The sequence below is a fragment of the Penicillium hordei genome (assembly GCF_028827395.1).
Source record: "Penicillium hordei strain IBT 12815 chromosome Unknown utg000006l_segment0_segment0, whole genome shotgun sequence".
Taxonomy (NCBI): domain Eukaryota; kingdom Fungi; phylum Ascomycota; class Eurotiomycetes; order Eurotiales; family Aspergillaceae; genus Penicillium; species Penicillium hordei.
This window is the reverse complement of record NW_026623147.1, coordinates 785,071-806,698: the sequence shown is the minus strand read 5'-3', so window position 1 is coordinate 806,698 and position 21,628 is coordinate 785,071. Positions and strand designations below refer to the sequence as shown.

Below are 21,628 nucleotides of genomic sequence, written 5' to 3'. Positions count from 1 at the left end.
CTCTTTGTACAGTACAGTCTTTGATAATTGCATTATGGTATGAAATTTATCATTGTGGACATATTGCCTAGATGCTAAAGACCCTTGTAGGGTAATTTAAAGCAAGATCTGTCACACGATCAACCTTGCAAACCGCGTGCTGTATGTGTCCCTGTCCTAAAAGCGTCCATTTAGAGTGCCTAAGTGGTATTGCTAGCTCTTACTGACAATGCAACAGTGCGCCATTCAAGGTATTTCCCAATTGAAAGCATACTCATACAAAACAAAGGCCTAACCAAAGCCAGATTGCTTGCAGAAAAACTCCTTTAATGAGGACAAATGCCAGGCACAAATTGATGCTTTGTACGAATGCTGTAATGCCTTCTACCAAGCGCAAGGTGACCAGGCGTCTACCCTCAGCTGCCCTAAAGCAAATTTGCTGCGGCTGAAGATGAAGCAACGAGCTCAAGCAGCAGAGAAGCAGTGAGGCCTTTTATGTATTTTTTAAGTTTCAAGTGACCCATGTCGAAGATGGAGGATGTCACAATTCCCTTGCGGTCTGAGGTTCCATATGGAGGAACCCAGGCTAATTGAAGAACTGCATTTATTATAAGACAATCGTGAGCACGCAAAGAGGCCTCATGGACCTGTACGAAAATTGAGTTTTCATACCGAGACTCTAATGAAAGCCTATAGACATTAGAGAAGAAAAGAAAAGAAAGACAGAAGGGCGCGGGCGAAAATTCGTTCAAATAGCTTCTGGTGTTGCCGCTAGTCCTATTTGGGGTTAGTCTGTCAACGCGAAAACCAAAAGAGACAAACACAACTTATTCCACAGAGCTCCTCTCCAGGGCTCTCTCTCCTCCCTTCTATCTAAGTTTCCCCATCATGGCGCCTTTAACTCGATCGGCTGCTGGGGCATTCACACCGGTGTGCCCATGTTCTTTTCTCTTTGCTTTTTGTTATCTTCTAACCCTTTGTTTAGGTTGCCCCGAGGCAAACTGAGGTCATCAGTATTGACGATGATTCGCAACAATCTTACGATGAGGATGAAGAATTGGAGGACGAGGAAATGAATTCGGAAGATCAATCTGAAGACCAATCTGAAGATCAGGATGAGGACATGGACGAAGATATGGATGGCGACACCGTATCAGAGACCGGGTCCGATGTTTCTGATCCTGAGCCTTCTATGCAGTCTGCCTTTGGTGTTTCGGTCAAGTCTCAAGGTTGGTCCAAGAGCTACTGACTGAATCGCATTTACTAAATTCTATCCCAGATGCCCCGCTGTTCACCGCCGCAGGCGCCCAGGAAGCACTGCACCCCCTTCGCCGGACAGCTGACCGCGTCACTCGCCAGATCGAAGCATTTGCTGATAAGCTAGATCAATTCAAGCGCGACAATTCAACCGACGATTTCAACAGCGCCCAGGCAGCTTACAAGCTCGTGCAAAGCTACCGCGACATTGCGAACAATGCGATCAAGGAAATTGAGACCCAGCAGACCGTGGACCGGACAAAGACAGGCTTCCGGTCGAGCGGGTCGCAAGACACCAAGAATTACGAGGAGATACGGCGGTTACAACTCGAGGCCGACACTTGGCGCCTCCTACTCAACTTGATCAGTATTGACGACCCCTCCAGCCGGGCCAGTTACAAGGCCGGACGACAGACAGCTTTCCAGAACCTTCACCGCTACTCAAGCGATCGCGAGATCTGGGAAGAGTTCCTCAATGCCGACCAATATGGCCTTGAATGTGTGGTTGCTATGCGATGGTTGGAGGAGACCTCCAAGACAGGAAGCCAAGAGTTCGACACTCTGATCGCGGAAATGGAGCAACAATCGCGAAGGGGCCAAGGATCATGGACAGCCGGTTGGCTTTATACCAAAGAGTCGATCAAGGGCCACAAACGTTTGCGCGCCTGGCCACAGCCTCTCGACCCCAACGACCCGGGAATCTCGCGCTCGCTTTTGAGCAAGGTTGAACAGAAACCGCTAGTCACTCAACTTGACCCCGATGCCATTACTCGTCAGAAGCACGGTTTAGAAAAGGAGGACGAATTCTTCGAGCGCGCCACCTGGATAACTTGCTGGAAGATGCTCAGACAGGGCGAGAACTGGACTAAGATTCGTGAATGGGCAGAGACTCGTCTGGAAGGATGGAGGGCCGTCAGCTTGTGCGGCTCTAGTGTGGATCCCAGGTCAGGAAGTTCTCGATACCCATCTGACGATGGCCACACACGTTTGATGAACAGCCGATCCCACGATTCATGGCGCACCGCTTGCTCTGCGCTAACACGCGACCCAAATACCGATGAATTCCAGCGAGCGGTCTACGCCTTGCTTTCTGGCGAAACCGATGCTGCGGCCAGTGTCTGCCGCAGCTGGGACGACTTCCTTTACGTGTACTTCAACCGCGTCGTACTCTCGCGCTATCAAGGATTTTGCAAACAATTCCAGCGGAAACTGAGCCACTCCCCGAACACCCCTGTGGCATTCATACCGGAACCGGCTGGGCACGCAGAACTTCAAAAGTTCCTTGTCTATCTCAGGGGCAACGACCGGGTCAGCGGCGAAGCACGTAATCCGTTCCGCAACATCCAGGCCGCGATTCTCAGCAAAGGCTACGACACATTCTTCACTTCTCTGGCTCACGCTGTATCTCAGGTCAGCACCGACAAGTATGGGAACAGCTCTGTTATCCCGGAGATTGCGCGCAAGCCAGTAGATGAATCTTTCCTCATAGCCGCTGATGATGAAGAAGCTCTCAGAATTGCATCTCATGTTTACGTTGTGGCCAGTGCCAGGGGCTACGCCCGCGTGGATGCCCATTTCGTTGAAACAGCGTCGGTCATCGTGGCTGGACATATTGCCAACCTGGAAGATAGGGGTCTATTCCACCTTGTTCCTCTTTACGTGTCTCTCCTCCCCGCGCAAATGGGACACGAAGTTCTATCCAAGATTCTCATTGAAATTGTTGACCCACAAGAGAAGACACAGCAAGTTCGGCTCGCGCGGAAACATCACATTGACATGGAAACTGTTCTTGATGTTCAATGGTCGTGGGTGAAGGAAAATGTCTCTGCGATTGAACATTCTAGAGGGGTCACTGGTTATTCGAGAGTGCTGCGACGCCCTGATGGTTCCCGGGCTTTGGTGTCACCCAAGACCGACTTGATTGGGACCTCCGTCGCTCCTGAAGACGACAGGATGATTCGCAGTCTGGAGTGGCTTCGCTACATTGATGGCCAGTGGGATAAGATTTGCGATCTTGGATCCTGGCTATATCGCAAGTTTTTCCGTATGTTTTTGTCCCTTTTGCTGTTGAGAAACCGTCCGGACTGACTTTTACTAGTTGCTGATAAGCTTGCCGCTGCTCGCGAGTTGAGTTTCCGTATTCGGTTGGCTGATATCTCAATCGAAAAATTCGGATCCGATATCATTTCCATGCCTCCGCAAGAGGGGGCAAATACCGAGTCAACCACGCCAACTAGCCCCACCAAATCAAAGAGAAACAGCCTCCACCGGCGAAGTCTTTCCGGCTCCAACAACATTGCACTGGTTTCGGCATACTACAAAGCTCATAGGGTTCTAGATCTGGAGAGTTTGGCTCTCGGGTTTGATGCGGTGGAGCAATTTGCATTGGTGCACGAGCAGATGTCCAAGTGAGTCCTTCCTTCCCCTATTTCATCTCACCATCAAAGCTAACCAACCCAGGACCAAACGTCGACGTGACTCGGGCACCTTAAAGGGCATGGGTCAAGACATGAACGAATGCGTGACTATTCTAGAAGATTGGGTTGGCGCAGTGGTCGTTGAAGACTGGCTACCCACATCTACCGATGGTATGTACTCGATGTTTTCGCATTGGAATCTCAAGACTAACTGTTTCCTACAGCCGAGGAAGAACAAGACTTCGAACATATTCGGACGACCTACATTCCGGAGCTACTTCTCGATTGGCACAACGCCTTGTACTACGCCAGTCATACCCTCGAGCGCCACGACCTGTTGACATCCTGCATGATTGTGTCTATCTGGGCTGCAAACTACGAGCACATCACCCGTGCGTTTACAAAGTCACGACGCATGGCCGAGCTTGTTGATGTGCTCGCTTTGTCGAGCAAGGCCTTGGTCATCCGGGACTCCAGCCAGCGCAAGTCCCCAATGGACCACACCACCTTCGAAAAGGGCCAGGAACTGAAGATATGGGATGTCACGATCTCTGAAGAAGAAAAGAAGAGACTTGGGATCGTATCGTCCGCAGATCGGGAGCAGTAGATCTAGCGGTGATTTGTTCTGTGTACATTAGCATGGGATTTGAGTGGTTTTGAGTTTTTTATTAACGGCGAGGCTCTGGTATGAACGAAACTGGGTCAAATATGGAAGGAGGACAGGTTACTTCGTTTACTACAGCTACTACATGTCAATAGGACATCTACGAATGCACCACATCGTCTTTTGTCAACAATATACTCCTGTGTCGTCCTAGCCATGTATTCAAAATACCTAGTTTAGATCTACCTGACTCTCTCATCAAGGGCTGCAATCTGACCTCCCTTTTATGCAGGTCAGTTCTCGTAGCTGAAACTTCTGAGAGTGTAAAATTCAGTGTTCCTGCACAAGGTAAAGCTTGGTGGCCCTACAGCTTGGATATGACCAATAAAATCATCTCTGATTAGACTAATCTATACAAACAAAGAATTGTCCTGGAAACTGGGTGACACCATCATTTTCTTATATTGCAGTCCCAAGCCTTATCATTCTAACTTGGTCATTTTGTCATTCTATAACTCTGCTAGCCATACTGCAATCTGTCCACCACATTACACCCACTATGACTATTTCATCAATCCCTGAACCACGACGCCCGATAGTACATCTCAATGGCTTCCCAGGAGTCGGAAAGCTCACCATCGCCCGTTCCCTCCAAAAGCAACTCCCCACCGCCAAACTCGTCCATAACCACCTCCTAATAAACCCCGCCGACGCTGTTCTCCACCGCACCCAGCCAGGCTATCAAAACCTCCGCCGCGGAATCCGGAGCTCTATATTCTCCGCCCTCGCCAACGAGCCCGCAACATTCAACACCACTTACATCTTTACGGATTTCCAAAGCGACGACGACCTCGGCGCGGCCGTGTGCGCAGAATATCTCGCCACTGCAGAAGCACGTCGTGCCGTTCTTGTACCTATCCTGCTCTTCTGCGACGAAAAGACCAATATGCAGCGCCTGGTCTCGTCAGATCGAGAATTACACTCGAAGCTGACTGACGTGGAGCTTGTCACCCAGTTCCGCCGTGAGGGGGATGTACATCGTTTCACTGGTCACCCAAATTATTTGGAACTTGATGTGTCTAATTTCACGCCAGAGGAGGCGGCGAAGCGGATATGTGAGCACATCATCGGTGTTTGTCCGGAGTTATAAGATGGGGGGATGGGGGGTAAGCAACGGCGCGCCCTTGGGCTTACTAGAAGGAACAGCTATGGGGGCCTATTTCCTGCCCATTCTCAGTTTGATTTGCACCAAAAAGAAAATCAAATATAAGGAATCTTTGAATAAGGGGGTCATCGGGTTGTCAGGGTCTTACCAGCAGCTACAACTAGATCGTTACTGGTATGTTGGAGAGTGTCGGGATTCGACAGTTGGAGCAAGTAAGAGACGGGGAAATAAAGTCCAGCCTAGTAAATTAATAGAACTTCATTGATAGTGGGTGAGAAGTAAGCAGACGTGATGGAGGTAAAGTTATAGAATCTGTATAGGTAGCAATTGTGCAAGTTTGTGAATTGAATACAGGATGTGGATAACAAGTGAAGACTCACAGCACAATAGAGCATTCAAATTTATATATATTCCAGCCTACAGTCTGGCCCCTACCGTCACGCTGGAATTTCAGTGCCTCAACCTCAAACCGAAATTTCTCCGCAAGACTCAGCACGGCCTCATCCCTATCATTTGGTCCCAGTTAGGTGGTTGTATATCCTGATAATCCTCGCTATAGAGTGCGGGGCCTCAGACAGCGATATCGAGTTGCTGGGAGGGAGAAGGCTCGTGGATTGGGATGATCTTGGTATGGGCGTGGTGGCCCTCAAACCCTTCAAAGAACATTCCACATTGAGGAACCCCAAGACCTGCCATCAAATCACGAGTAGTAGCTTGGCTGAGTGCATTGGGTGAGTCATACTCCTCGTCGGCGAGGTTGAGGAGATCGGGAGCCAGATGAGTGCGAGGTACAACGATAGTATACCTAGGAACTTTGCCCCTTAGGCTTTGCTCTTAAGAGAGGTCATTGCGGCATGTCTAGCATCTTCCCAGATACGGTGCTGCGGCAGATCGCCCCTGATAATGCGGGCCATGAGATCTAGATCAATATAAAGTGAGGTTAATTCGTTGAAATGAAACACATTGATACACAGGCATAGACACCAAAGGGAGAGGCAGTGATCTGGGGTATCGGGGACATATGCAGTGATATAGAGCGCGCACATATATACAAGCAGAACACCTGGACCGTGCGGGTAGAGCCGTCAGCCGATAAACTAAGCATATACATATCAAAGATCATAACCAACTGCAGCAACTGTCTTACAGCAGTGATATTATCAACGAGAGACGAACCCTCTTGTGTTCACGCGGGGCCGTCGCGGGCCCGAAGCCCGGATGGACTCCCCCACTCACGAACATGGACACCTACATTAGCCTCGTCTTCGTCTTCATGGGTAGCACTCTGCAAAACACGCAATGCCAACACGCCGCCAAAGAACTCATAATGTAGCCGATAGCGGTGATATTGGCCTCCGTGGTCCCAGATGCAACAAACAAGCGAGGAGGAAAGTCTCATCGTCCCAAGTCCCAGTCTGCAAACAGGAATTGGTATCGTTTGCAAGTCCAAAATGATACAATCGTTGTGAGTGGTTGTAGGTCTGGTCGGGGAGGTATGTGCGTGCATCGACATTGATGCGCTGTGCTAGTGTGGTTTCTGGGATTGGGGTGAGGGGAACGGTTGGTGCTGGGTTAGGTGAACTGGTGAGGAGGTCTTGGGCAGAGGCCGGGGCGGCGGTGAGGCCGTGTTTGTTGGTTGGGTTGGACATTTCCTACTTTTGAGGCTTTTTGGTTTTGATTGGGCTCTGTATGTTTGGGAGATGAGAGGGTTGTCGGGATTAGTTTGAGAATAGGATTTTAGATTTGGTGCTATCTTTTGATATATTTCATGTGTTACTTTGGGGCTGATGGAAAATTTGTGGTATGGGAGGTATATCTTGTACAACGTAGTTATATATGCCCGATCCGGCTAGTTTGGATTGTCGTAGAGGACCGAGCTAGGTCTACTTTATGTGCCCCGTGTAACGGTTCTAAGGTTTAATGGGTGCTTAAGCCAGTCTAATGCAACGTGTTTACGAAGTACATTGATGTATGCCGTACGATGCTTCGATGCAAGGATCAGATGTGGTCTGAGTGTGGCTGAGTCCATGTTTATGTGGTGCTATCATCCCCAATGGCAGGTTCCTTGGCATGAGAAACCAGTTAGACTTGGGATGTTTTACTAGTCCGTCAAGTTCCAGAAATCAGAGTTTGATTTTATAGATGAAAAAGGAAAAGTCTTGCACATGCTACGTCGGACTCCGTCAACGTCGATCATCGTTGTAAATAGGGGACGTCACCACTTTGTTCAAGGGCATCTTAAGAGGCTGGATTAGAGATAAATACATAACGTCTGGGCTTTAATAGAATCTGTTAGATCTTTTTTCATTTTAAATTAGATCCACGTTATCCAACATTATTCAAGCTCTCGAATTTTTTAATTTGATTTTTCCATATTGCCCCCTTATTTTGCCGAATCAGGATGTTGAGTATGTCCATGTCTTGGCAAGTGAGGCAGTGCAGGCGCTATATAGCTTGGTATTGGTCTTTGCGGGATTTGCTCCTTATTCGTTAATTACCCATGTAAACATGAAGAATTTTCTTAATTTTTTTACAGACAGGAATGTTATAAGATGATGGCTTATATCATGGGTTATATGGAGTACACAGTCTACTGTAATCTAATCAGAAATACAGTAGTACAGTAGTCGGGGCTGTGCAAGCGGATACCTAAAGTGGAGAAATTGAAGGCAAAAAAGGGAAGAAATCCAATGCTACGTAGGTAATCTAGGTATAATCTAGGTATAATCTAGGTATAATATAGGTATAAACTTGGTATAAACTTGGTAATCTAGGTATACTCTAGGTATACTCTAGGTATAATCCAGGTAATCTAAGTAATCTAGGGTACTCCCGTAACGAGGTTCTCGATCGTCGGGTGGAGAGACAATTGACGTCTCCAACGGGGGGGCAAGTATTACCTTGCCGCTTGCCGCTTGCCTCTCCTATCTTTTACACTTTACACTCTTTCAACCCTTACCTTACAACCTGGGGAGTTCAGGAGTTTATGGAGTCCTTATCATTCTCTACTTTCTCCTTATCCATATGAACTACCCCGTCTACAAGGGTGTGTGCCACGCATGAATCGCGCATTGAATAGACACTCCCACAATGTCTGACTCGCGCCCAAAAGATGAGCCGGGCCAATCAACCCTGCGCAGAGAGCGCGCGCCGACCATTACCATCGACACCTCGGCCGTCAACTCCCCTGATACCGAACACCCCCCCATCCAAGTCCTCTCTGGAGGATCACAGACCTACACCGATAATGCACAAGCCCCCGACACAACAGCACTGCTAAACAATGGCAGTGTTTCCCCCACGGATATGCGGTCCACAGCCTCGATTCGCTCCAATGCCTCCTCCGAAGCTCGGGAACGAGAGAGCCGGCCAACCTCTCCACACAACATCTCATCGCCCAAGACGAAGGCGCCTGAGGCACACTCAAACTTCCTTTCTGTTCCTGGAACACGTTCCCGAGGCAACTCCTTGGAGTCGGACGAGACTGGCCAAACGTCGAGCACCTACGGCGGCGAAACATACGTGCCCTCAACATCGCACGAATCGAGATCTGATTTGGCCAAAAACGCTGCCATAAACGACATACACGATGAGGATGCCCTGACACCGGACCCTGGTCGCGAATCCGAGTTCGAGGTTGAGGACAACAAGTTTGCTTTTTCCCCTGGTCAGCTGAACAAGCTTCTAAACCCGAAAAGCTTTAGCGCCTTCCACGCGTTGGGCGGCCTGCGAGGATTGGAAAAAGGGCTTCGAACTGATGTAAAAAGCGGCTTGAGTGTTGATGAGACAACCCTTGACGGAACAGTTACTTTTGACGACGTTGTTTCACCTGCCTCACCCGCCTCATCTTCCTCGCCAAAGAAAAATATACTTAAGTCTTCCTCTCCGAATACATCAGCGACACCCGCCGCCGAGGGTTCCATCGTAACCCCGGGCGGAGAAGATTTCTTCGACCGCAGACGTGTCTACGGGGATAATAGGCTTCCAGAGAGGAAGTTGAAGTCTATCTGGGAGCTTGCATGGATTGCCTACAACGATAAGGTGTTGATCTTATTGACGGTTGCAGCTGCAGTTTCACTTGCTGTGGGAATTCCGCAATCGCTCCATCCAGCAAATCCCGATGAACCTGGCGTTGAATGGGTTGAAGGTTTGGCCATTCTCGTGGCCATTATCATCGTGGTTACGGTCGGTGCAGCGAACGACTGGCAAAAGGAACGACAGTTTGCGATCCTCAACAAAAAGAAGGAAAATCGACAAGTCAAGGTGACGCGGTCCGGCCGAACGGAGGAAATTAACATCCACGATGTCTTGGTTGGCGATTTGATGCTTCTGGAACCTGGTGATATGGTCCCAGTTGATGGGATCTTGATCGAAGGCCACGACCTCAAGTGCGACGAATCTTCCGCTACTGGCGAGTCTGACGTTCTCCGTAAAACTCCAGGCGATGAAGTGTACCGGACAATCGAGCAACACGACGACCTGAAGAAGATGGATCCTTTTATCATTTCCGGTGCTAAGGTTTCTGAGGGCGTCGGCACGTTTTTGGTCACTGCTACCGGTATGCACGCCACCTACGGCCGGACGATGATGTCCCTCCAAGAGGAGGGCGAGACAACACCTTTGCAAACTAAGCTCAACAAGTTGGCTGAGTACATTGCCAAGCTCGGCCTCGCTTCTGGTTTGTTGCTGTTTGTGGTCCTTTTCATCAAATTTTTGGTTCGCCTCAAGGACATCACAGGTGGTGCAGATGAAAAAGGTCAAGCATTCCTGCAGATTTTCATTGTTGCTGTCACAATTGTCGTCGTCGCGGTACCTGAAGGTTTACCACTGGCTGTCACGCTCGCTCTGGCCTTTGCTACCACACGAATGCTTAAAGACAACAACCTGGTTCGCTACCTCAAAGCCTGTGAGACTATGGGTAATGCTACCACGATTTGCTCTGACAAAACTGGAACCTTGACGGAGAATAAAATGACTGCAGTGGCTGCGACGCTGGGTACCACGTCTCGGTTCGGAAAGTATTCTGGTGTCTCGTCCGATGACCAGAGTGAAATAACCCCCTCGGATTTCGTTTCTACCCTATCGTCCTCGGTGAAGGATGTCTTACTCCAATCGATTGTGTACAACTCAACCGCGTTTGAAGGCGAGACGGACGGAGTTAAGACATACATTGGATCCAAGACAGAGACTGCCCTCTTGACTTTCGCTAGGGATTACCTCGGGATGGGCGCTCTTGGCGAAGCGAGAGCAAACGGCAAGCTCGCGCAGATGTTCCCATTCGACTCAGGCCGCAAATGCATGGCAGTGGTGGTCCAGCTAGAGAATGGAAAATACAGAATGCTAGTCAAGGGTGCTGCGGAGATTCTAGCGGCCAAGTCGACCCGCATCGTCCGTGACCCCACTGACTCTCTGTCGGAGGCTCCTGTTACTGACGAGGAGAGGACTTCACTGGACAACATTATGAACAACTACGCCACCCGCTCTCTCAGATGCATTGCTCTGGTTTACCGTGACTTCGAACAATGGCCACCCCGTGGGGCTCCTACTGCGGAAACCGATCGCAACCAGGCAGTCTTCGAACCTATCTTCAAGGACATGGCAATGTTGGGAATATTCGGTATCCAAGACCCTGTCCGAGCAGGTGTTACCGAGGCAGTGTACACATGTCAAAAAGCTGGAGTATTTGTTAGAATGGTGACTGGTGATAACATCGTAACCGCTAAGGCTATCGCCCAGGAGTGTGGTATCTACACACCTGGTGGCATTGCCATTGAGGGTCCCAAATTCCGCAAGCTGAGCTCACGCCAAATGAACCAAATCATCCCAAGACTCCAGGTCATCGCCCGCTCTAGCCCCGACGATAAGAAGATCCTGGTGAACCAACTCAAGAAGCTTGGAGAGACTGTTGCTGTCACTGGTGATGGCACCAACGATGCCCAGGCCCTCAAGAATGCCGATGTTGGTTTTGCAATGGGTATCACTGGTACCGAAGTTGCCAAAGAGGCCTCTGACATTATTCTCATGGACGACAACTTCGCCTCTATCGTCAAGGCTATGGCATGGGGTCGCACAGTCTGTGACGCCGTTAAGAAGTTCCTTCAGTTCCAAATCACTGTCAACATCACCGCCGTTGTTCTCACCTTCGTCTCTGCAGTTGCTAGTGATAGTGAAGACTCAGTGCTCAGCGCAGTACAGTTGCTGTGGGTCAATTTGATCATGGACACCTTTGCCGCTCTCGCTTTGGCGACAGACCCTCCTACACCAACAGTGCTCGACCGCAGACCCGAATCGAAATCCGATCCACTCATCACTCTGACAATGTGGAAGATGATCATTGGACAGTCCATCTACCAGCTGGTTGTAACTTTCGTTCTGAATTTCGCCGGATCTAAGATTTTCTCTTGGGATCACGGCCACCTGCAGACTGTGGTGTTCAACACTTTCGTCTTTATGCAAATTTTCAACCAGTACAACTCTCGTCGTATTGACAACAAGCTCAACATTTTGGAAGGTATCTGGAAGAACCGTTGGTTCATTGGTATTCAGCTCATCATTATTGGAGGTCAAATCTTGATCGTCTTTGTTGGTGGCGCTGCTTTCTCTATCAAGCGTCTTGACCAAGGCTCGCAGTGGGCCGTGAGTCTTGTACTCGGAGCAATTTCCTTACCCATCGCCGTGATCATCCGTCTTATTCCGGATGAATTCGCCGCCAGGCTTGTGCCCCACTTTTGGCATCGCAAGAAGGGTCCCGAATTGGTTATCTCAGACGAGGACCGCAATTACGAATGGAACCCCGCCCTGGAAGAAATTCGTGATCAGCTCGCCTTCATTAAGAGTGTCCGCGGCGGACGTCTGCGCCACATCCGCCACAAGCTGCAACACCCTCAGGAACTTCTTCCTCGGTCCCGCAGTGGTTCCCGCTCTCGTGATTCCTCTGCCCCACCCACGCCGAATGGCGACAACGACAACGACAACGGCAGCCCGACCCCACAGCCGGCTACCCCCGAGTCTCGTTCTAGACGGAACACGCGGTCACGATCAAACTCGACGTTCGGACCCGCCGCTGCTATGGCAGGTATCGTTGCTGGTAGTATTGCTGGATGGTCTCCCATCGAGCGAGCCCACAACGAGCCCGAGATCAGCTTCCCGACAAACGGCGGCCCTCACAGCGGCCTTGATCGCGAGCAAGGCATTGAAGTTCACCCGGATACCGCTGCTGATGACCGTATCTTGAACGAGTACTCCGCTACCTCCAAAACACCCCCGAGCCAAAACCCGGATCTGACTCCATTCTTCGAGCATGCCCCGTCGGTGGACCGCGCGCCCTCTAGCCGTGGCCGACGCTCTTTGTCTCAGCGATCGAGATCGAGATCGAGTCTCTCTCAATCGCACGTCTGAGCCCACATCGCCTTCTACTCCTTTCTTTTTCTCCCCTATCGCCGGGGACACTTTAATTTATTATGCCCTAGTTCATCTTTGACTCAAAACTCTACTGCTCTAGTTTTGGTGTCTGGAAATGGGTGATTCGGCGCAACACTGTTGAAAATTAAGCATAGACTCTTCTGTACTTTTGGGTCCCTACAATCATTTGCATTTGGGTTCGGTGGCCAGGCTGGCCTATTCTTTTGGATATCTCTTGGCGTATACGAGGCCTCCGCGCCATCTAGCATTTCATTTCCTTCCTTTTTTTTTTCTCTTATTCCTGATTGTAAAATGCTTAGATTCTGAAGATACCACTTTCTTTCTCGCTTTCGTTCTTTGTAAATTACTCCACATGCTCTCTATGAACTTGTATTGTAGTTCCTGCTGTCAATCAAGGTGTTCTCCCTCCTTCTCATATGTGTTTATGTACTTTTGGTGATATACCAGAGAACAGATGGGTGTTTTTATATTTTTGTGATTAGTCCTCCACTATTGGGGGGGTCACATACTAGATCGTCCAATGATGTCGGGTGTTCGAGATCCATACCGCGCGAACAGCGGGTCATTATATCTTTAAATGACCAACCACGGCGTAGGAACTCACACCATACATTTCTACATCTCTACTAAATGTGAGCTTATAACGAGCTTGAAAGCGCCGTTTAGAATATGGGATAAAATGAAAATATACAGATATTATTAGCACGGCCCCTGGATGACGTGTTTTAACCAAAGAGAAGCTGTTGGAACAATACAAGTCGCTCAGGCAGGATGCCGACAATCACATCAATGTTATATGAAGAAGTTGGTTTGCACATCAAGTTTATGTTTTTTCCACTATATTCTAGATCTTTCAAGTGATTCCTTTTTCTTTCATCCTCCCAGCTACAGCACCAATAAGGGGGAATGTATGAAAAAGCACACCAAAAGGAATACCAAGAGACAACCACCAGAAATCTGACAAAGTAGGTCTTGACCCACCCTCCTAGTGGTGTCTCCCTGTCAATCAGGTCACTAGAGATCTGTGAGGACTGGGGTTACTAACTGACCAGATGAACGAGAGGGGTGTGCTAGACATTCCTAAAGCGGACTAGTAGCTGTAGCTTCCTGTCGGACGACAGCGAGCCGACTTTGTGATACATATTATCACAGGAGCATTGCTGTTGCAAAATTTCCCAGGGTTGGAGTTGGTCATCTTGATTCAATTGCTATATCGAGTTGTCATAGTTGTCATAGTTGTCATAGTTGTCATATTTTAGGGCAAAACATAACCTCCATCAATAAGGACGTCGCTGCCTGTCATATACGTGGAGGCATCACTAGCAAGGTAGAGGTACAACCCTTTGATCTCCTTGACATGGCCTTGCCGTCCCATAGGTGACATACGGTACGCTTCTTGAATGCAAAGAGGGCTGGCTCCCATCTTGGTATCGAAGAATCCGGGGGAAACGATATTGACTCGCGCAAAGTCGCGCCATTCACGGGCAAGCGACTTGCCAAAATGAGTAACGTAGGCCTTTGAACCGTTGTAGACAGGTTGGTCAACAGGAACATTAACAACGTGGCCGCTCATGCTGGAGGTGATGATAAGATTGCCGAAACCCTGGCGCTTGAATACCTCGCCGGCAGACTTGGCGCAGTAAACGATACCATCAACTGTAGTACTTTAGCTGGTGTCTCATTTCAAACTTAGAGGGCCCCTACCATTCACCGACATCTGCTTCTTATACTCGGGCAGAGTCTGTTCCAAGATGGGCTTGGAAATGGCCATGCCTTTAGGAATGTTAGCACATCTTCATTCGAGGTTTCGAATTTAGTTTAGCTCACCTGCATTAGCAACAAAAACATCTATTTTGCCAAAGTCCTTTACAACCTTCTTAATGGTCTCGGCAACTTGCTCAGACTCAGAAACTGTGTGTTATGTATCAGTATATTTATCACCGTTCAGGGTTCGAAAGCGGGAAATGCACACCATCGACTTGATATGCCGCGCTCTTTACATTGTGCGTCTTTGCCAGGTCTTGGGACCTTTCAATAGCAGCTTTGTTTCTGTGATAGACGGTCAGGTGGAGTTTCTTAAATTTTATGTGGTCAGCCTTTCACTCACGAGTTAAACCAAAGAACAACTGTTCCACCAGCCTCGGCGATTGCTTCAGCCACAGACAGACCAATACCGTCGGCACCACCAGTGACGACTACGACCTTGCCGGTCATGCGAAGCTGCTCTAACACATTGGTAGGGGTATTGGGGAATGGACGCGGGAATCCGTTCCGCACATGTGCAGTATCTTGGATTGTCATAGACATTTTAATACGTCGGTGTTAATGTGAAACAGATATTTGGGTTGGGATGATAGCACATCCATACAGTATCAGTATCCTCTTTATAGTGAACCTGACTCCCGGACCAGCACCGAACGGCCCACTCATTTTCGGTTCTCTGTCGCCCGATACTATCCTGTATTTTGGGTAAGTTGGATTTTTAAGGTATGAATTGTCCAACTTGATTTTAAGATACCCTGAACCCTTACCCCAATGATGAATTTCCTGTCAAACACACGTCGGCACGTTAACCTCCGATTGTGCGAGAACCCATGCACCATACTTTTCCGCTACGGTGATATCTAGAAACGGCTATTCTAGGTTCTGCTCAATGCATGGAATCATTGTCTAGGCTAGGTAGTTCAAAGTGTGTCAAGCCGGAGGACCGATGCCCGACTCTACTTGTGAAAATGTTCCTACTGGAGCCAACGAAGCTGACGTTGTCATAAGTTGGCTCTTAAATAAATTGACATTGTTGCTTTTGTTAGATATTCTCTTCTAGGATTATCTTTCACCTTGATATACAAATACCAAAGTGGCCAACATGGGATCTTCAGGCAACCTTCCTGGGCGCGACGCCCTTATCTCACGCGTCGTGCCTTCCATGCTTTTCAGCAACGGCAGTGCCTCTTCCATGACACCAGCCCCCGCCTCGATTATTGAGTCCGATGCTACTATCGGAGCCCAGAAACGATTCACCGTTAAAGGAAATGCTGTCGTCACTGGAGGCGCTGGAACACTTGGCCTTCACTCTTGCGATGCTCTCCTAGAGCACGGCCTTCGAGGACTCATGATCTTGGATATCAATCCGGACAACTCCAAAAAAGAGATTGCGCAGATGCAAACCAAATTCCCTACCGCTAAGGTACTCGCACAAAAGGTCGATGTCACAGACGAGGACGCCGTCCAAAAGGCAATGGAGGAGACGGTTCGAGCGCTTGGTTCAATCGACATCCTTGTCACTTTTGTCGGAGTAGTCGGTTGCGTGGAAACACTCGAGATGCCCGTTTCTCAATGGAGAAAGGTTCTGGACATCAACACGACCGGTTCATTTATCTGTGCCCAAGCCGCGGCCCGACAAATGATGAAGCAAAGAACTGAAGGCTCAATCACCTTTGTCGCGTCGATTTCGGCACACCGTGTCAACTACCCGCAGCCACAGGTGGCATACAATGTTAGCAAATCTGGCCTCCTTATGCTCAAAAGCTGCTTGGCTGCCGAATGGGCTCGCTACGGTATTCGCACCAATAGTGTAAGCCCTGGATACATGGATACAATTCTCAACGAAGGCGATGGAATTGCCACGCATCGCAAGATATGGGCTGAGCGGAACCCCACTGGTAGAATGGGTAGCCCGTCGGAACTGACGGGAGCAGTCGTGCTACTAGCAAGTACGGCAGGTACCTATATAAATGGTTCGGATATTGTGGTTGATGGCGGTGCAATTGTGTTCTAGGAGAGTTATAGTGCTGGGCTAATGATTACAGCCGGATTTTGTACAGAATAGACAGTCATCAATATGACTTTTTTCATTTGACTCTTGGCTATAATCTCCAAGTATGTAAATTCTAAAATCATACATTTCGTATTGCATAGGTATTCTACAACTGCGTAGGCAAAGTGGCACAAGTGCGGAGTCCGACTTTTCGTATGCAGAAGCGTCGGAGGACTGCGGCCCGATAAAGTCATCCAGCCATGAACATATCGGTAGCCAAGAGCGATTGCCTGGCTGATAACAATATCCTCATATTGTGGTTGTTTAGACTGTGTCAGGGTCGAAAAATCGGTCGCACTGACAGCTCAACTGGCTCCTGTTTCGGAGCACGGCTGACCGTGAAGTCTAAGTATCTATGATGCCGAAAGCGGATAGGGCAAATCTAGCCTCTCATGGGCTTCAAGCGGTAATACCCCGACCTCGTTGTCATTTCGTATTGCCTATTGACAATTACTAGTGTGAGGAGTGTAGGGTATGTGGGATTCTTCGTAATATGCATGATCAGCTATTGACGAACAGTGGTTTCACAGAAACGCAAAAGCAAGGTAAGATAAGTTGATCACATCGTTCCGAACCAGGGTCACTGACGTCCGACAAAGTGCTCTGGGTCCTCCCCGTGTACTTACTGCGCTCGTACTAGGAAGATTTGTGTATTCGGTCCTGCCCCATCCCGAACACCCTTAACGAGAAGGTAGGCATTCACATGAGCCTTTTCTTTCCGACACCAGGCTCATATCTCATAGGAATCTGGATGCAGCGGAGGCTCGTTGCTCTGCCTTGCTATCTATTATTCATAGAATCAGCCCCGACCTTGACGTTGAAGCTGCACTGAAGGGTACTGTCAATTTAGAAGGATATTCCCTGGCATCTTTTGACACTTCCCATGGCTTGAACTCAGATGTTGAGGGCACTGAATTTCCAGATAGGCTCGAGTGGCAAGAATCATCATTGGCTGCTCCCTCTGAACAACACAAGAGCCCTTTGGATGGAATGTCGTCACTGCCGGCGAGCGGAACGGAGTCGGGTTACCTGGGTAAGAACGCAGAATCAAGGTTGAGACCAAGTTTAAGTCTGAAATACCTTGATTGACTTAGAACAGGGAATAGCTCTGGTACCACCATTCTCCAAGCCATCTCAGACTTGATCCCAGAACCCACAAACCCCCAGGTTGATCAACAAGAAAATACGTCGCCCTCAAAACCTAATCAGACTGGTAGTCCTGGCATATCGATACACCTTGCAAATGTGGCTGTTTTGGATAGTTTAGTTGATGCATACTTCATGTGGTATAATCGCTCGTATCCAGTCTTGCATGAAGGAACTTTCCGAGAGCAGTACCAACTTCGTCACAAGATCCATCCGCGATCAAGCTGGCATCCAATAATTTTTATTGTCCTCGCAATCGGTGACTGGATTTTGACAGAAGGTTCAGAGGGAGAGCAATCCGGATATTATACTGCCGCACGATCATGCATGTCAATGCACATGCTAGAGTCCGGAACACTGCTCAACGTCCAGGCTTTCTTACTGATGGTTAGCTTCCTACACCGAGATCTATTCCTTGCAGGTTGCTGATCTGTTTCAAGGGCAACTATCTCCAGAAACGAGATCGTCCAAACACAGGATACAACTTCATTGGCATTGCGTATAGGATGGCTGTGGGCCTGGGCCTTCATCGCGAACCCCCCGGAGGAGCGATCGCGGATACTTTGTACGATGAAAGACGAAGGGTAGTATGGTGGATTGTGTATTGCTTTGAGAGTGGTCTCAGTCTGACGACTGGGAGGCCACTGACCATCTCTGACTCGTTTATTGAGACACTTTTACCGCGAAACATCGACGATTCTGTATGTTTTGAAGGGCTCTATGATGCATTGTTAAAATTGTTAACATTATTTTGCAGACTTGTAATTTGGAGTCTCATCTACCCCCTCCTGTACAACAACCCACGGTTTATTCAGCTATAATCGCTCAGGCACGACTGGCGTCAATTGGAAACGTTGTTTTCCGTGAATTGATTTCTTCCACGAACAAAATTTCTTGGGACCTCAAAACCTCCCGCTCTATCAATTGCCAGTTCAAAGCATGGAAGTTATCGTTGCCCCCATATTTTACGGCTCAAGATGTTCCCAGCTGGTTTCGGGGACCACGTACTATTATCATTTGGAAAGAACAAAATCTGCGAATGATGCTGTGGTGGGCAAGTCAGCGCGCGTGTAATCTGCCTTCCGACAAAGAAGAAGCTCAAGGCATGTGTCATTTCACGGCAGTTGAAACAATCCAGGAGATCACCACCTTTAGGCACGACAACCCTGAAATCTTTCACACTGGTCTCAGCTGGTACGCGACGTACTTCTTGTTTCAAGCAACTGTTGTTCTCAGTATCCATCATCTTCGTCCATCTCAACCTATCCATGCCAGTTTGGTGGAAGCCAGCGAGGAGCTATGGTTGTCATCCATTTCAAGAGCTCGAGACTGTCTAGCTTCTTTAAGCAGTAACAACAAATCTGCAATGCGGTGTCTAGCGGTACTAGATCGAATAAGGGAACGATCTCAATCTTCGCAAGCAATATCAACCCCTCAGCCCAGCTGCCAGACTGGTCCCTTGCAATTTGAAGACCTAGCTGAGAGCCCGGGGATGCGTCCTGCGCCTTTGGCCATCGATCCTACTCTGCAGATGTTTTTCAATGACTCGGCGTGGGACAATGATATATTCAAAGGACTTAGTGGGTTTCCCGGCACTGGCGAGGTTGAGCCATTTGATTATCTTCCAGTCAACAATGATCCGGGATGGTCTAGACCAGGGTGAGTAGATAGAGAAGTTACTTCGAAATAAAGAGATGCAATAGGAGAGGATGAGATCCATCAAGTGATTGAAAACTTTGGCAGATTGCAACAAGCGTAACTTCAATTATAGAACCATGTAATTGAAAGAAGCAGGTCTTACTCGACAGGTTGTCCACTAGTACACAGGAAGCTTGTACGCATCCAAATCGTAACTAAAGCTATCAATCGATTCCTGGTCATAAACACATTGGAACTTCTTCCCATTCGCAGTCCAAAATGGGCGAAGAGGCCAACGACAGATTGTTTCGATCTCACCAGACCCGGCAAGTGTCGCCGGTGCTTTGCCATTCTCAACCCATTCAATAAGAGTATGTAGAGTGGTCTGTGGCCATGGCGCACTGGGTTGGTACTCGTTGGTGCCACAATGTCCCACGCCAGGAATGAGGAACAGTCGATAGAAATCATCGACAGCGGCCGCACCTGCACTGTATGACTTATCGGGGAACATAATTTCCCTGACTGAATCCCAGTAACGGACTGAAGAAGCAGTAGGGATTGAGTCGTCTTGTTCTCCGTGGACGTGGATAACCTTTCCACCGGCGGCTTGGAAGTCTGACAAGTCTGGGTACGTTGTCTGGAAGATATCTCCGTACTTGTTTTGGGAAAGTATCATCCATTCCTTCAGGGTATCGTAGGTCACGCCGTCCAAGCTAGGAATGTTGGTCTCCTGCAGAAGATCAATGAACAAGCCAATCCACATGCCACCGAGACCACTTATGTCAAGCTCCCAGCTGTCGGTGGACGAATCATATGCGCTTTGAAGATCTTCGAAAGTCGAGCCAGGCTGGTAGTTGAAGTAAACTCGCTTGCCGTCGGAGTCGTGAAGACCATTCCAAAAGGCCTTGACGACTTCGATGGCTTTGGCAGATACCTTGCCTGTCTGTGCAGGTGTGGCGCCCGCGTACGAGGAACCACTAACGGCAGGGCAGGAGTAAGAAGCGTCCAGGATGGAATCCCAGTTTAGATTCTTCAAACACAAATCGGATCGTGATACAATACCGTCAGTCTTACCATCCAGGGGATCACAGCTTGCGACGGTCATGTTCATAATCTTCTCGAGCTCGCAACTGGGCGAGTAGTAGTCAAAGGTTTTCTGGATGACGTTGCCAGTCAGATGGTTGGTTTGCTGCTGTGCCCATCGGAATGCTGGAGCACCGGCGACTACACCGTCGAACTGATTGGGGAACCGTTGCACCTGGCTCCAACCCTCGCGGCCTCCCTCAGAACAGCCCTGATAGTAGGAGTAAATCTTTTCGCTGGATGGTACGTTGTAAATATTTCTTGTTAGTTCTTTGCCCAAAACAGCGAGCTCGTGTTGGGCTTGGTAGCCTGTTCCTCTATGTTAGTTGACTCATAAGCTGTGAGTTTCGAAATACAAAGATCTCACCAAACATGTATGTCGCTTGCCAATTGATAGTTCCATTTTCCAAGAGAGCAACGGAACTAAATTGGGTGGTAAAGCTTCCAAACCCTCCATCGGTCAAACCTCCAACACTTCATACAATATGTTAGTCAAACTATTCATGCCACCGAGAAGTAAAAGAGGAAATACTTACCCGCCAACGATAACACCAGTAGGGATCGATGAGGACCCCGAGTTGATAGCCCAACCACCTCCACCTGTTGACACATATCTCTTCTTAAAGTGCCCTGGGGCTGGAAGCCAGTATTGCACATGAACAATATCCCCGTCAATGCCATCATGAGAGTATGCGAAAGTCACATTACAGTAGTCGAAGGTGGAGGTAAGATAGAAGATGTTGGTAGCGGTGAAATTGGTGACAAGACTTGTGGAAATTGAAGAGGGATCAACAGTAACTCCTTGAATGGCATCTACTGGCAGCGCCTTCTTCGCATATGCGGTGGTGCATATGTCACTCAGTGACGTTGTTGTGGCAGCAGCAGAGGCCAGCACAAGCGTATAGGCCCATAGAGAATACCGCATGATGTTCCGCACTCTCTCAGCTATATCGAGGGAGATATACAAGAACCCCAGGTAAAGGGGATGGACTCCTTTTTATCTATAGTAGTGACAAGCGGTCCTAAAGCCGGGGTAACTTCGGTGATTGGCACTGGGGTAAATATTATGCCGTCTCTCTCCACAGACCTGTGGGGAAGCT

At 48.8% G+C, this 21,628-nt stretch overlaps 10 protein-coding genes across 10 annotated transcripts; 6 read left to right on the top strand and 4 right to left on the bottom strand.

Moving 5' to 3' along the window:
• Window positions 1-34: 34 nt before the first annotated feature.
• On the top strand, window positions 35-466 carry N7537_010984 (uncharacterized protein; the record flags this gene model as incomplete). The annotated part of the gene is made up of 4 exons (XM_056902038.1): window positions 35-37; window positions 91-141; window positions 218-230; window positions 285-466. The coding sequence occupies 4 exons, from the start codon at window positions 35-37 to the stop codon at window positions 464-466; spliced, it is 249 nt and encodes an 82-aa protein (XP_056747325.1).
• Window positions 467-867: 401 nt separating this feature from the next.
• On the top strand, window positions 868-4,260 carry N7537_010983 (nucleoporin Nup84/Nup107 family protein; the record flags this gene model as incomplete). The annotated part of the gene is made up of 6 exons (XM_056902037.1): window positions 868-909; window positions 965-1,208; window positions 1,259-3,280; window positions 3,335-3,644; window positions 3,697-3,824; window positions 3,878-4,260. The coding sequence occupies 6 exons, from the start codon at window positions 868-870 to the stop codon at window positions 4,258-4,260; spliced, it is 3,129 nt and encodes a 1,042-aa protein (XP_056747324.1).
• Window positions 4,261-4,816: 556 nt separating this feature from the next.
• On the top strand, window positions 4,817-5,407 carry N7537_010982 (uncharacterized protein; the record flags this gene model as incomplete). Its single annotated transcript, XM_056902036.1, has 1 exon — window positions 4,817-5,407. The coding sequence occupies one exon, from the start codon at window positions 4,817-4,819 to the stop codon at window positions 5,405-5,407; it is 591 nt and encodes a 196-aa protein (XP_056747323.1).
• A 585-nt stretch (window positions 5,408-5,992) lies between these two features.
• N7537_010981 (uncharacterized protein) lies at window positions 5,993-6,336 on the bottom strand (the record flags this gene model as incomplete). The annotated part of the gene is made up of 2 exons (XM_056902035.1): window positions 5,993-6,255; window positions 6,300-6,336. 2 exons carry the CDS (start codon window positions 6,334-6,336, stop codon window positions 5,993-5,995), a joined length of 300 nt encoding a protein of 99 aa, XP_056747322.1.
• A 272-nt stretch (window positions 6,337-6,608) lies between these two features.
• On the bottom strand, window positions 6,609-7,071 carry N7537_010980 (putative urea hydro-lyase/cyanamide hydratase; the record flags this gene model as incomplete). The annotated part of the gene is made up of 2 exons (XM_056902034.1): window positions 6,609-6,837; window positions 6,881-7,071. The coding sequence occupies 2 exons, from the start codon at window positions 7,069-7,071 to the stop codon at window positions 6,609-6,611; spliced, it is 420 nt and encodes a 139-aa protein (XP_056747321.1).
• Window positions 7,072-8,512: 1,441 nt separating this feature from the next.
• pmcA (putative P-type calcium ATPase) lies at window positions 8,513-12,820 on the top strand (the record flags this gene model as incomplete). The annotated part of the gene is made up of 1 exon (XM_056902033.1): window positions 8,513-12,820. One exon carries the CDS (start codon window positions 8,513-8,515, stop codon window positions 12,818-12,820), a length of 4,308 nt encoding a protein of 1,435 aa, XP_056747320.1.
• Window positions 12,821-14,099: 1,279 nt separating this feature from the next.
• N7537_010978 (short-chain dehydrogenase) lies at window positions 14,100-15,151 on the bottom strand (the record flags this gene model as incomplete). The annotated part of the gene is made up of 5 exons (XM_056902032.1): window positions 14,100-14,500; window positions 14,549-14,617; window positions 14,672-14,755; window positions 14,817-14,893; window positions 14,952-15,151. The coding sequence occupies 5 exons, from the start codon at window positions 15,149-15,151 to the stop codon at window positions 14,100-14,102; spliced, it is 831 nt and encodes a 276-aa protein (XP_056747319.1).
• Window positions 15,152-15,710: 559 nt separating this feature from the next.
• N7537_010977 (oxidoreductase) lies at window positions 15,711-16,622 on the top strand (the record flags this gene model as incomplete). The annotated part of the gene is made up of 1 exon (XM_056902031.1): window positions 15,711-16,622. One exon carries the CDS (start codon window positions 15,711-15,713, stop codon window positions 16,620-16,622), a length of 912 nt encoding a protein of 303 aa, XP_056747318.1.
• Window positions 16,623-17,053: 431 nt separating this feature from the next.
• Window positions 17,054-19,470, top strand: N7537_010976 (putative C6 transcription factor; the record flags this gene model as incomplete). The annotated part of the gene is made up of 8 exons (XM_056902030.1): window positions 17,054-17,067; window positions 17,119-17,133; window positions 17,181-17,206; window positions 17,261-17,279; window positions 17,459-17,694; window positions 17,761-18,194; window positions 18,248-18,508; window positions 18,565-19,470. 8 exons carry the CDS (start codon window positions 17,054-17,056, stop codon window positions 19,468-19,470), a joined length of 1,911 nt encoding a protein of 636 aa, XP_056747317.1.
• A 153-nt stretch (window positions 19,471-19,623) lies between these two features.
• Window positions 19,624-21,453, bottom strand: N7537_010975 (putative tannase; the record flags this gene model as incomplete). Its single annotated transcript, XM_056902029.1, has 3 exons — window positions 19,624-20,837; window positions 20,896-21,002; window positions 21,065-21,453. The coding sequence occupies 3 exons, from the start codon at window positions 21,451-21,453 to the stop codon at window positions 19,624-19,626; spliced, it is 1,710 nt and encodes a 569-aa protein (XP_056747316.1).
• Between the last annotated feature and the right edge of the window lie 175 nt (window positions 21,454-21,628).